The 12,269-nt window shown below is 38.5% G+C and overlaps 1 protein-coding gene across 1 annotated transcript in view; it reads right to left on the reverse strand.

The window, feature by feature from the left end:
* LOC107719326 (ubiquitin carboxyl-terminal hydrolase 43-like) overlaps positions 1–12,269 on the reverse strand; it is a 94,794-nt gene that overhangs the window by 46,340 nt on the left and 36,185 nt on the right. Inside the window, exons 4-7 of the mRNA XM_016526723.1 lie at positions 9,708–9,800; positions 6,558–6,693; positions 6,003–6,147; positions 2,416–2,584 (exon numbers count right to left, since the gene is read on the reverse strand). Coding sequence (XP_016382209.1) covers positions 2,416–2,584; positions 6,003–6,147; positions 6,558–6,693; positions 9,708–9,800 — 543 coding nt within the window. The remainder of the gene's footprint in view (positions 1–2,415; positions 2,585–6,002; positions 6,148–6,557; positions 6,694–9,707; positions 9,801–12,269) is intronic.

Genomic DNA, 12,269 nt, shown 5'->3' on the forward strand with positions numbered 1-12,269 from the left:
GAGCTAGGAGTGATGGCGGAGCTGCTGGGTCGAAGGGCCGAGGTGGAGTCCAGGACTCGGAGGCTGGAGGTGGAGACAAGGGATCCTCCAGCCATGACGCCGATGGAGACTGGCAGACCCGCGGCAATCCCACCGCACAGATGCTGGGCTGAGGGTGAACAGAGGGACTGTCAGGAGACAGCGGAGGAGATGGTGAGGACTGGTACAGAGGTGGTGGGAGAGGGAGGCTGGGCGGGAGTTCAGGATGCTCAGAGGGATTAGGGACGGTGTGTGCTGCCCACACACACCACAAGGCCACTCCCAACACCGGGCGGCCCAGTGACAGGGGGACGACCTCCGTGGTCGTTGTCCCACAGGCAGATAGTTCAGGGCAGATAGACAGTTCAGGGCAGACAGATAGCTCCTACTCCGGAGCAGGGTCTAACCAGCACAATTGGTACTACCCGTGACGTAAGTAGACATTGATTGGGCAAACGCGTATGAAATGCCCTCACCCGCCATGATTTAAAACGCTGTGTAAACATACTGTAAACATTGTGTCAACTTATTTCGCAAGTATGGAGGACAGTGATAGATGGACGGATGCTGAAGTGCAGGCACTTGTAGCAAATGTAGCACTGCCAGTTGTCGTTGGAGATTCTTAGTCCTCCTTTCCGTTCTTTCAATCGCTTTACGTATACGTCGACTTTCCATGTCCATTATTGTGAAACCCGCGAGACACAACAAAAACAGCTCTGATCACAGCATCCTCCATCCTCCTGTTGTTAACGTTGTTCTTCTTTGTTTCCGTTGTTGAACGCCACGCACAAATGACGTCGCTGTCGACCGGCTTACATCACTTCCTAGTACACACTGTCGGTGCGAATGCAACCCTTTAAATGGTACTGGGAAATAGTTCGCGCAAAATCGTCCCAGTACTTTAGTGCGAAAGGCCCTATAGTCAGTTCAGGGCAGACAGATAATTCATGGCAGGCAGATAGTTCAGACGAAGTCGGGAGAAGAGGGGGCATGTCTGCATAAATATCCCAATCATAGTCCACTGAGCTCAGCTCACCCTCAGCTATGGTGCAGTGGGTGGAGCTTCCCTCCACGCTCTCGCTGACCATGGCACTCTCCCCCGTGGCGAGCTCGGCTTTCGTACTCTGGCTCCACGGCGATCCTCAGCTCTGTCGCTCCATTATGCGATGGCTCGTCGGTCGTGGCGGGCTCAGGTTCTCTGTCATCGGTGGGCTCTGGCTTTTGCTCCGCGCAGCGGGGTGATGGTGGGCAGGGCTCTGGGCTGGCCGCCATGATGGGTGATGATTCTGAGTTGGCAACGGTGAGAGGGGATCCACTAAGCAACTGGGCCAAATCTATATATTCTGCCAGGGTCCACCTGGACTCGCCCCCTGGCATTAGTTGGGTGATGCTTTTCCACCCCAGAAACAGTCCAAAAGTGTCCATTGGTCCAAGGGAGCATGATGACAGCAGGTAAGAAACTCCGCTACATAGATCTCAAGGGGACGGCCATTTTGATAAATAGAACAAAGTATATCCACTGGATCCATAATAATAAAATAAAAACTAAAAAAAAATAAACGCAGGGATACACGACCCTTTACTTTCTCTTGGTCTGGTGTTCTGTCACACTCTCGTGTGTAAGAAAACAAGCGAGCGATGAAGATGAAGGAATATAAACATGTATTTATTATTATCCACACGAAGACAGGTTATCCAAGACAGGAATACACACAAGGTACCATGGAAGACACCAGACAAAGAACTGAACTCAGGAGGGAACTAAATAAGGCAAATAACGTGGGGCAGACAGGTGAATGGGGTTAACCAATGATGAACTAACAAGAACAGGAACATAACCAAATAAGGAAAAACAGGAACTGGAAGGAACTAACAGAAATGGACTAAACTAAAAGTTCATAACTATGACATATACATCTTATATCTGCACAAAATTACAAAAAAAGCACAAGTAAACTTCAACTAAATCACACCCTAGTCAGAATGAGTTGTGAATAAGTTTTTTTCTGTAACAACATACTGAAACACGCACAAATAACTAAAAAACTTGATACATATTTAAATTAATAGATAAAAACTATAGTATTTGGTTTAATTTAGGATGTTCTTGTCAACTAAAATGTTATTTCTTTTGACTAAAATATTAGTCTGAATAAACTTGGCAAATTTGAATGAATTTGACATGGCAAAACATTGACCGAGTTTAAATGATTTTTTCACCAAAAGACAAAAAAACTAAGACTAAAATAAAATAAAAACTGTGTAAAAGTTAACAAGTTCACACAGGGTGGGCCAAACTGCTGAATACTGAACTCTTAACTCTGAAGACCCCTAAATGAAGTTCAAACCTACAGCTGTTTGGTTACCAGTCAAAAAAGTCATTATTTTGTAGGGTACCTTACTGCCTGCTGTCCTGCTTCGGCTGTATTGCACACCAGCAACAAGATCTTCACCATCCCGTCAGCCTGGTTCAGGAACTCGGAGGACAGCGTTCCGGACGCAGCCAGTCTGTGACCCTCCGGCCCAGACAAGGTGTATGGAGAGGACGGAAGACTGTGGTGCAACCCTGGGATGAGAGGGAACCAAGGAGAGGTAGATGTCACCTCCTAACACGCCTAATCTGTGGGCAGATTTATCGTCTATGCCTCCATATAGCCATATAATGTCAAATTTTATTGTATGACAAAACAAGGTGACATAAGCACGGATAAAGAGAGGAAGAGAGTGACAGAGAGAGCGAGAGAGACAGATGGAGACATGCAAATAGAGCACAGCAGACAGCAGACTGAACACAGTGGGGTGTATGATCTGACGCCAGCCTTCAACACACATACACATACATACTAAATGGATGTCAAGCTTTCAGATGTTGTCTTTCAAATAAAGTATGACTGGGCAGCAGCCATTAATTAAGTACCCAGAACAAACTACCCAAAAAAGGCCAAAGACTGGTATATAATTTCTTTTCCAAAAGTCACCCAGTTGAATTTATCAGGGACAGAAGAGCCTCGTATCTTCAAGGTGACAGCATTAAATGTGTGTTATTTCTGCACCTTGAACATCAACACACACAATTGGAACTTTGAAATGACTTTGAAATGGTTTAAAAGATGCTCCTTATAGGACAAACAAATGGACCCGCCTCAAGACTGTATTGCTATTGGTTGAGCCAATGTCGTTGCGTCGGGCAGCCATTAATTAAGTACCCAGAACAAACTACCCAAAAAAGGCCAAAGACTGGTATATAATTTGTTTTCCAAAAGTCACCCAGTTGAATTTATCAGGGACAGAAGAGCCTCGTATCTTCAAGGTGACAGCATTAAATGTGTTATTTCTGCACCTTGAACATCAACACACACAATTGGAACTTTGAAATGACTTTGAAATGGTTTAAAAGATGCTCCTTATAGGACAAACAAATGGACCCGCCTCAAGACTGTATTGCTATTGGTTGAGCCAATGTCGTTGCGTCGGGCTGGTCTGGATGTGCAAAAAGAGGCATAATAATGATACTTTTCAGGAGAATTTATTACTTAAAGTTTTCTCGGCACATTAAATTGAGACAGTTTATTAACTTAGTTAATTTAGCACTTTAACACTTTACAGCTTTAATAATTTAAATGAAAAGCACTACTAAACAAAAACATCTACTAACAAAAAGTACCCAAAACTTCCATGTCTTACATGTACCATGTCAGTACCATAATACACCTGTCAGGGTTATGAACTTTAGTTTTGTCCTTTTCTATAACATGTCTGCCTGTTCTGTGTTTCCACTGTGTTTTGCTTCGCTCCCCGTGACCTAGTTTTCCTTGGTTGCCCTGATTAGTTCATTCTGCTCACCTGTGTTCATTCTATTATGTCATTAGTCTCTCTCTTGCGTTTGTATAAATTCTCCCAATTTCTGTTCTGTCCTGGTCGGTTATTATTTTGGTCTACACGTAGTGCTACCCCAGCGCCGTGATTCCTTGTGTTTGCTTTGTGGATTATAATGAAAGACTGTTATCGGATTACTCCTGCGTCATGCGCCACCTTAGAGCACAGCATCGTGACAACACCATACACTGCTGTTAAAATTTTTTTTACATTTTATTTTATATTGATTTAAATTAATACTTTTAGTTAGTGAGGGTGCATTAAATTGATCAAAAGTGATTGTAAAGACATTTATAATACAAAACATTATTTCAAATAAATGCTGTTCTTTTGAGCTTTCTGTTCAAAGTTCCTGAAAAAATGTATCACAGTTTCTACAGCAATGCAGCACAACTGTTTTCAATATTGATGTTTCTTGAGCAGCAAATCAGCATATTAGAATGATTTCTTAAAGATCATGGGACTTTGAGGACTAGAGTAATGATGCTGAAAATTCACATTTGCCATTACACAGATAAATTACATTTTTAAACATATTCAAATAGAAAACAGTTACTTTAAACTGTAATAATATTTCACAATTGTACTGTTTTTAATGCATTTTGATCAAATAAATGCATCCTTAGTGAGAGACTTAAAAAAAAAATCATACTCTAGCAGCAAACTTTAAAAACAGTAGTGTATATTCATATGTCAATAAATTAAAAAAACAGGAAACAAACACATCAGTAAAGCACACATTACGTCATGCAGGTAAGCACTTTGAAAACTGGTCCGTTTATTAGTATATAATGAGAAAAATAATAAATTCTCTCTGGATCTGAATGTCATAGTCTGTCTAGCTACTATCTGTCAAAGCTCCTTTCAATCATTCACTCTCATTTGCATAAACACTGGTTTATGACTTCAAGTTTAATAGCAAATCAGCTTGACGATGGTGATCAGCAAGACCGTTACACGTTATGAACACATTACAACTAGAAGGTCACATGTGCCATCAGGGACAGATGGAGGACTGGCTGGCTTTTTAATCAAGAAGGGACGTTTTTATGGCTGAACATCAGGACAGCTGTGCTTCCCAGCATTCCGTCTCAAGGTCTTTTCATATACGGTTTTCAAAATGAAGAATAGGAAGGTGTGACCTGAGCTGACTTTAAGTGGCTATGCTCATTCAGTCTCTCTTCTTTCCTGTCACTCGATGAACCCCACTGAATCCGTTTGAGGTTATCACTCAAAAGTAACAGTGTGAGATTGTTAATTAAACACCTCTCCTCTCCACAGATCTCCACTGTAGAGACTGTAATTCAGCCCTCCCGTATGCAGTCCAATAGAAGAAGACATACACGGTGCTTATAAGAGCATGTCAGAGTGCAAACACTTATGTCGGAGTGCAAATGAAATAATAATTGATGATTAACTGACCATAATTGACGATTAGTCATAAAAGTCAATTAATAATCTATTAATCATTGTAATAATCATTAGATAAACCTATTTTTAAAATAATCATTTGTTGCAGCCCTACATGCATTTATAATCGATATGCCCGGTTAAAGTATTGCTTCATTTAAAGAGCATGTTATCAGAGCTGTAGTGCTGACTGTATTGTGAAATTCAGAGTTGTTGTGCTTCATTCAGAATTAAAGGGATAGTTTACCCAAAAATGAAAATTTTGTCATCATGTTGGTAACCATTGTTTGACAAGAATGTTGGCAACCAAACAGTTGACGGTAGCTATTGACTTTCATATAATGGAAAAAAATTCTATGGAAGTCAATTGCTACTTTGACTGCATCAGCTGTTTGGTTACTAACATTCTTCAACATATTTTCTTTTGTGAAGAACGAAACTAGGTTTGGAACAACTTGAGGGTGAGTAAATGATGTCAGAATTTAAATTTTTGAGTCAATTATCCCTTCATTCTTCAAAATGCATACTTCAAATTCGATGCTCTAATTTAGCCAAAATTGCATGTTTTTGTAGTTATATTAATCTATACCCCCAATTTCAGTCAGAAACACAGCTCTTATATTTTGATAGGGATGATATTAAAACCTAAAAGGTGCCTATAATCCTAAAAAACATCCTCTACAGTTGGCTACATTTACCTGAGATTCGTGCAGATCCACCCCTGATGTAAAGGGGCGGAGCTTGGAAGGCATAGATGATGTCACTCTCTGCTATGCTGGTCAAGTCATCGTCATCAAAGAATGAGCGCTGGAAACCTGTTGTGTAGATCTCTGCCAATATTACCTAGAAGAACAGAGAATTAAAAACGGAATAAAATCACTCAATTATTGCAGTTATTATTATTATTAAATATAGAGATAAAATTGCATTTACATTTATTTGAAACACATCTCACATTTGATTTATCAAGCTTATCAATCAATTCACATTTATTACCGGTGATACCAATAATAGCTGTTACATTTTAGGCATTAAAATAATAACTAACTATAAAATAATCCTCTGATTTTTCCACATACCATGCAAATACCATAGCATATGATTATGATAATCTTTCGGGATCGTGGCATATATCAAAGTCATACAGTATTACCATCTGACACGATCACTGTAGCAATGCAGGAGATTAGGTCAGGTGATATATTGTGTGCAGGCATGAGGTCTGTCTGTGTGATGCTGTGTGCACCTGTCACCTGATCAGGAGAGATCTTGCCCTCATCTGCCAGCATCCGGCGCAGACATGCCAAAGAGCCAAAGAGAGGCACAGCGAGCCCCACTCTCAGATACCGCTGCCCTTTACTGCTAAACACCAAAGTCACACACACTGGTCTGCAGAAAGAGAAGAAAACGCATCCTTTATGATCTAAAAGCAGCTTTTACATTTAAAATGTTACTGATAGCAATAAAGGGCATCTTGAAATCTCTGTAAAGGGCTACAAAAGCGAGTGGGTGTGGCTTAAGCAGGTGGGTGTGGCTAAAGAATGAATCTGATTGGTCACTAAGTTACGTATCTGTGTATTCTGACCATACAATATACACTACCATTCAAAAGTTTGGGTTTGTACAAAAGTCTGTACAATTTTTTTTTAAATACATCTCTTATACTGCTTTCTAACTGATTTCAATTTCTGTGTTTTTTTGCTGTGATGCAAAGCTGAATTTTCAGCGTCATTACTCCAGTCTTCAGTGTCACATGATCCTTCAGAAATCATTCAAATATGCTGATTTGCTGCTCCAAAAACATTTCTTATTATTATGAATGTTGAAAACATTTTCTTTTTTCATGACTCGAACCGCATTTACTTGAAACAGAACTCTTTTGTAACAATATAAGTGTCTTTCCTGTCACTTTTGATTAATTAAAGCTATTTTGCTGAATAAAAGTAGTAATTTCTTTAAAAAATATTACTGACCCCAAACTTTTGAATTCTTTATAGCTCTTGCTAAAGTGATGCCATCTTCTCCTAAGTGACATCATCTACTACTGTACCATTATTTATGCTGTCATCTAGTTTTCCTCCACTATTACAACCCTGCTGATATATGACCTAAAGCTTGAAAACGCCCTTCTCAGACATAAACTACTGTGAATAAGGGTGGCGCTGGGGTAAACGCTGAATGAATTGCCGGAAGAAATAAGGTAAAAAGTGCCACACCTCAAACAGTTTACTTTCCTTTTAACTGGTCATGTGTTCTGTCCTAAAGGAATAGTTCAACCAAAAATGAAGATTGTATCATCATGAAACCTGTAAGAGACTCCCTTTATTTCTTGGAACACAAAAAGAGAAAAATATATCAGAATGTTCAAACTGAAGCTAATATTCATTGAAGAAGACTTCAGTTTCAGTCTGTTCCTCACACAAAGTTATCATATGAACTGTGGTGCACAGGTCTTATTAACAATTTTAAGATGATTTACAGTGTTTTTTGGAGCTTGACAGACCCTGGTTTGCATCTACTTCTACTGTAAGAGGAGAGCAGCTCATATTTTCTGCAACATCTTTGGTGTTGAATAAATGAAGTCATTAGAAAAACAAATAAATTATGACAAAATTACATTTTGGGTTAACTATTCCGATTTTGGGTGAATGTTTAGGTAAATATTGCCATATAAGATGCGCTTTAGGTGCCCTTTATTATTTAAGCCTATTGTATTCATTAGGATATTGATATAAGAACTGTTTTTGTCAAACAAGTTTCAAACTTCCTTCAAACCAGTATAAAATTTCATACCGGTTTCATTCCTCATAACCAGTATAACCGGTATTACCATATATCATTGCAAAGCTGGTTTATATAAACATGTATATACAGAAACATTATACATTATAGCATGTGTGGGACAATAGTTGTGCATTTGTGAACGTGAGGGTGTTCATTTCCTCCAAAAAAAGGATTTCCCTGGCAATCCATCTGCTGCTGTTGGTTTGAATGCTTCATTGTTTTTGAGTCCAGAGAGGCAAAAATGTTAGAATACAAACACAGCAAAAAAAACAATTACATTTTTGCATGAATCAACGACTTCAAAAGGCTTCAGTTTGGTACAACTGTACTCACCTCGTCTGTCTTAGAGGAATAGGGAGGGAAATGCACAGAAAAGGATCAAACGTGTTGCTCTGCTTAAGACAATGTGGGCATGTCAGAGATGACCTGGAAAAAAAAGACAGGAAAAAAGATGGTTTCTTCCGAGTAGGCAAGGGAGGCAGTGTCTCCTCAAAATAAAACAATGCCAATATTACAAAATATAAAATTAAAAAGTGTATAAATCTACTGTACCATTATTTATACTGTCATCTAGTTTTCCTCCACTATTACAACCCTGCTGATATATGACCTAAAGCTTGAAAATGCCCTTCTCAGACATAAACTACTGTGAATAAGGGTGGCGCTGGGGTAAACGCTGAATGAATTGCCGGAAGAAATAAGGTAAAAAGTGCCACACCTCAAACAGTTTACTTTCCTTTTAACTGGTCATGTGTTCTGTCCTAAAGGAATAGTTCAACCAAAAATGAAGATTGTATCATCATGAAACCTGTAAGAGACTCCCTTTATTTCTTGGAACACAAAAAGAGAAAAATATATCAGAATGTTCAAACTGAAGCTAATATTCATTGAAGAAGACTTCAGTTTCAGTCTGTTCCTCACACAAAGTTATCATATGAACTGTGGTGCACAGGTCTTATTAACAATTTTAAGATGATTTACAGTGTTTTTTGGAGCTTGACAGACCCTGGTTTGCATCTACTTCTACTGTAAGAGGAGAGCAGCTCATATTTTCTGCAACATCTTTGGTGTTGAATAAATGAAGTCATTAGAAAAACAAATAAATTATGACAAAATTACATTTTGGGTTAACTATTCCGATTTTGGGTGAATGTTTAGGTAAATATTGCCATATAAGATGCGCTTTAGGTGCCCTTTATTATTTAAGCCTATTGTATTCATTAGGATATTGATATAAGAACTGTTTTTGTCAAACAAGTTTCAAACTTCCTTCAAACCAGTATAAAATTTCATACCGGTTTCATTCCTCATAACCAGTATAACCGGTATTACCATATATCATTGCAAAGCTGGTTTATATAAACATGTATATACAGAAACATTATACATTATAGCATGTGTGGGACAATAGTTGTGCATTTGTGAACGTGAGGGTGTTCATTTCCTCCAAAAAAAGGATTTCCCTGGCAATCCATCTGCTGCTGTTGGTTTGAATGCTTCATTGTTTTTGAGTCCAGAGAGGCAAAAATGTTAGAATACAAACACAGCAAAAAAAACAATTACATTTTTGCATGAATCAACGACTTCAAAAGGCTTCAGTTTGGTACAACTGTACTCACCTCGTCTGTCTTAGAGGAATAGGGAGGGAAATGCACAGAAAAGGATCAAACGTGTTGCTCTGCTTAAGACAATGTGGGCATGTCAGAGATGACCTGGAAAAAAAGAGCAGGAAAAAAGATGGTTAAACAGCAACAAAAGAGTAGCAGAAAAGCAAATATATACAAATATTATATAATGCACACACACAAACAATCAAGCTATTAGCCATTGTATTGCATGAATGAGCCTCAAGGGAAGTTCAGTGGAACAAGAAGTGATGTCACAGGGAAGAGGAAGCACAGAACGTCTCTTGGGAAGAATTATTGTTGTAGCTACGGAAACTGATGCTCACAAAATCACAATTGCAGTTTTTTGCATCATCCTTGCCCCTCATTTACAGAATGATTTCAAACTCACTACATAGACTTATTCAGAATGGCTTTGATTATGAAGCATCTATCTATCTATCTATCTATCTATCTGTCTGTTCTTCTTAGAGTATCTCTAACAATCATAAATACGAATGCCTTTTTAATTTAAACAATAGGCCTACTTCTTCTCCCTGCTAGCTCTTGCCAGGTCAGTGTTGTGGAGAAACAAATAAAGAGAGGTGGCTAGAGATATTTTTAGAGTATTAAGGAAAGCCCTGTTCATCTCCGGCAGCTGTCAGAGTGTTATGTGGAGACTTCAGCATTTTAACTCTGAGCTCTTCGGCTGCAGTTCTCCCACATATGTCTTACTGCAGAAGACAAACGATGCAGCAGCAGCGCTCCACTTACACAGAATAAGATAACCTGATCCAAGTCTGTGTGGATAGTAAATTTGCAGGTATAAGAACCCAAATGATCTCAGTCACTATAATTTCAAATCTTGTGTTGTTGTTGTCATCAAAAAGAAACAATGAGGAGATAATTTTTTATAATAAACACATTTAAAACAATTCTTACAAGGGGTGAGCATACACAGACTTTTTAAACGACTTCTCACGGTTTAAAAAGCAATCCGATAATCACAATCCTATAAACTGTAGTTTGTGATTGGTTGACTAAAAGAGTCATTCTTTTGGGAATTGGTTGGACTACATTGTTTAAGCTGCATAATTAACTAAGGAGAACCAATTCATGAGGATAATTTGCTCTGTATGTTTCTGATTCATTAAAAAGATCCAGCTCACAAGAGGCATTTAATTGGGAGTTGGACTATACTGGGCGCTCTGTTGCCGCATACTAGCATGTGACTCTTACTACTTTTACATTTCTATGACAGAAATAGTAAGAGTAGTATGTTTGAATGTGGTTCCAAATTGAGGATGTATGTTTGATTCATTAAAAAGATTCAGCTCATAACAGTCATCGTTGTATGTTTCGTACTTTCATTCAGTACAGTGTACTGTTCACATCAGAACCGAACGTCATTGTTTTTTCTGTATTTTTTAATGGGGCTGAATAAAAACCCGTTCTCGATTCCCAAACTTGCTATTTGCCAAATCCCAACTTCTAAGCAGAAATTTAACATACCAGTTCACAACACACTTTTCCTTGAACCGCAGGGATGTCTCAAAATAACTGAGTGCTTCATTACAGATGAAGAATATGCAAATCTGTTTAATTAATACAAAGTGGCCTATAATAATAAACTTCCCAGACAAAAGAGGCCATCAAATGGATTATTTATCTCGAGACACAGTCAACACATATAAACAAACAAAGAGAATTTCCCAAGTGCACCATTATCACATTGAGAAAATCTGTGCAGTATCTGTGCAAAAGTGCAGTAACAAAGTATTTGTACTTCGTTATATATATAGTATTGTGTTGACAAATTAGGATCACATTATTAGTGCAAACAAACAATCAAACACACCCTTCTGAAATAATCAGTTTCCCTCATATAGCTCAATATTTACTGGTATCCAGACAACAGAAGGAGCTAGCTAAATATTTGGAAGACGCTGATGTGAATTACATTCGCGCCATGATCTGCATTAGTATGAAGGCCACTTGAGTGGGAGTCATTTAAATTCCACACTGAGCCGTCGCTGTATACAGCGCAATGAATCTGTGGCTTTTAAAGCTTCTCTCTCCTCCTATGCTGCAGCCGAAGTGCTTTCAATAATTTCTTCCACAAACTCTCAGAACTAGAGCCCGACCGATATGGGTTTTTTGGGGCCAATACCGATACCGATATTGGGGAGTAAAAAAGGCCGATATCGATATATCGGCTGATATTCTTTGTGTATATTATAGTACAGTACCAGTCAAAAGTTTGGACTCTTTCCCATCCGTGTGTCCAAACATTTGACTGGTACTATAGGCCTATATAGAATAAAGTATATACATAAACAGAATATATATACATAAACACATTTTTTGCAATGATCACACAAATGTGGTGATCAAACACTTATAATGATGACAGAGATATGTAAGGGCATTTAACAATTTAACAATAAACTTTATTATCCAAAATGAGTCTGACATCAGTGCACTGAACAGTAAAGTGGAAGTTTATTCAACTTTATTTAAATTCAATCCCATTCAACTTTATTCTGTTGAAGTTTATTTCACTTCGGAACATTCATT

Source organism: Sinocyclocheilus rhinocerous, unplaced genomic scaffold (genome assembly GCF_001515625.1).
Source record: "Sinocyclocheilus rhinocerous isolate Xijiao unplaced genomic scaffold, SAMN03320098_v1.1 scaffold1533, whole genome shotgun sequence".
Classification (NCBI taxonomy): domain Eukaryota; kingdom Metazoa; phylum Chordata; class Actinopteri; order Cypriniformes; family Cyprinidae; genus Sinocyclocheilus; species Sinocyclocheilus rhinocerous.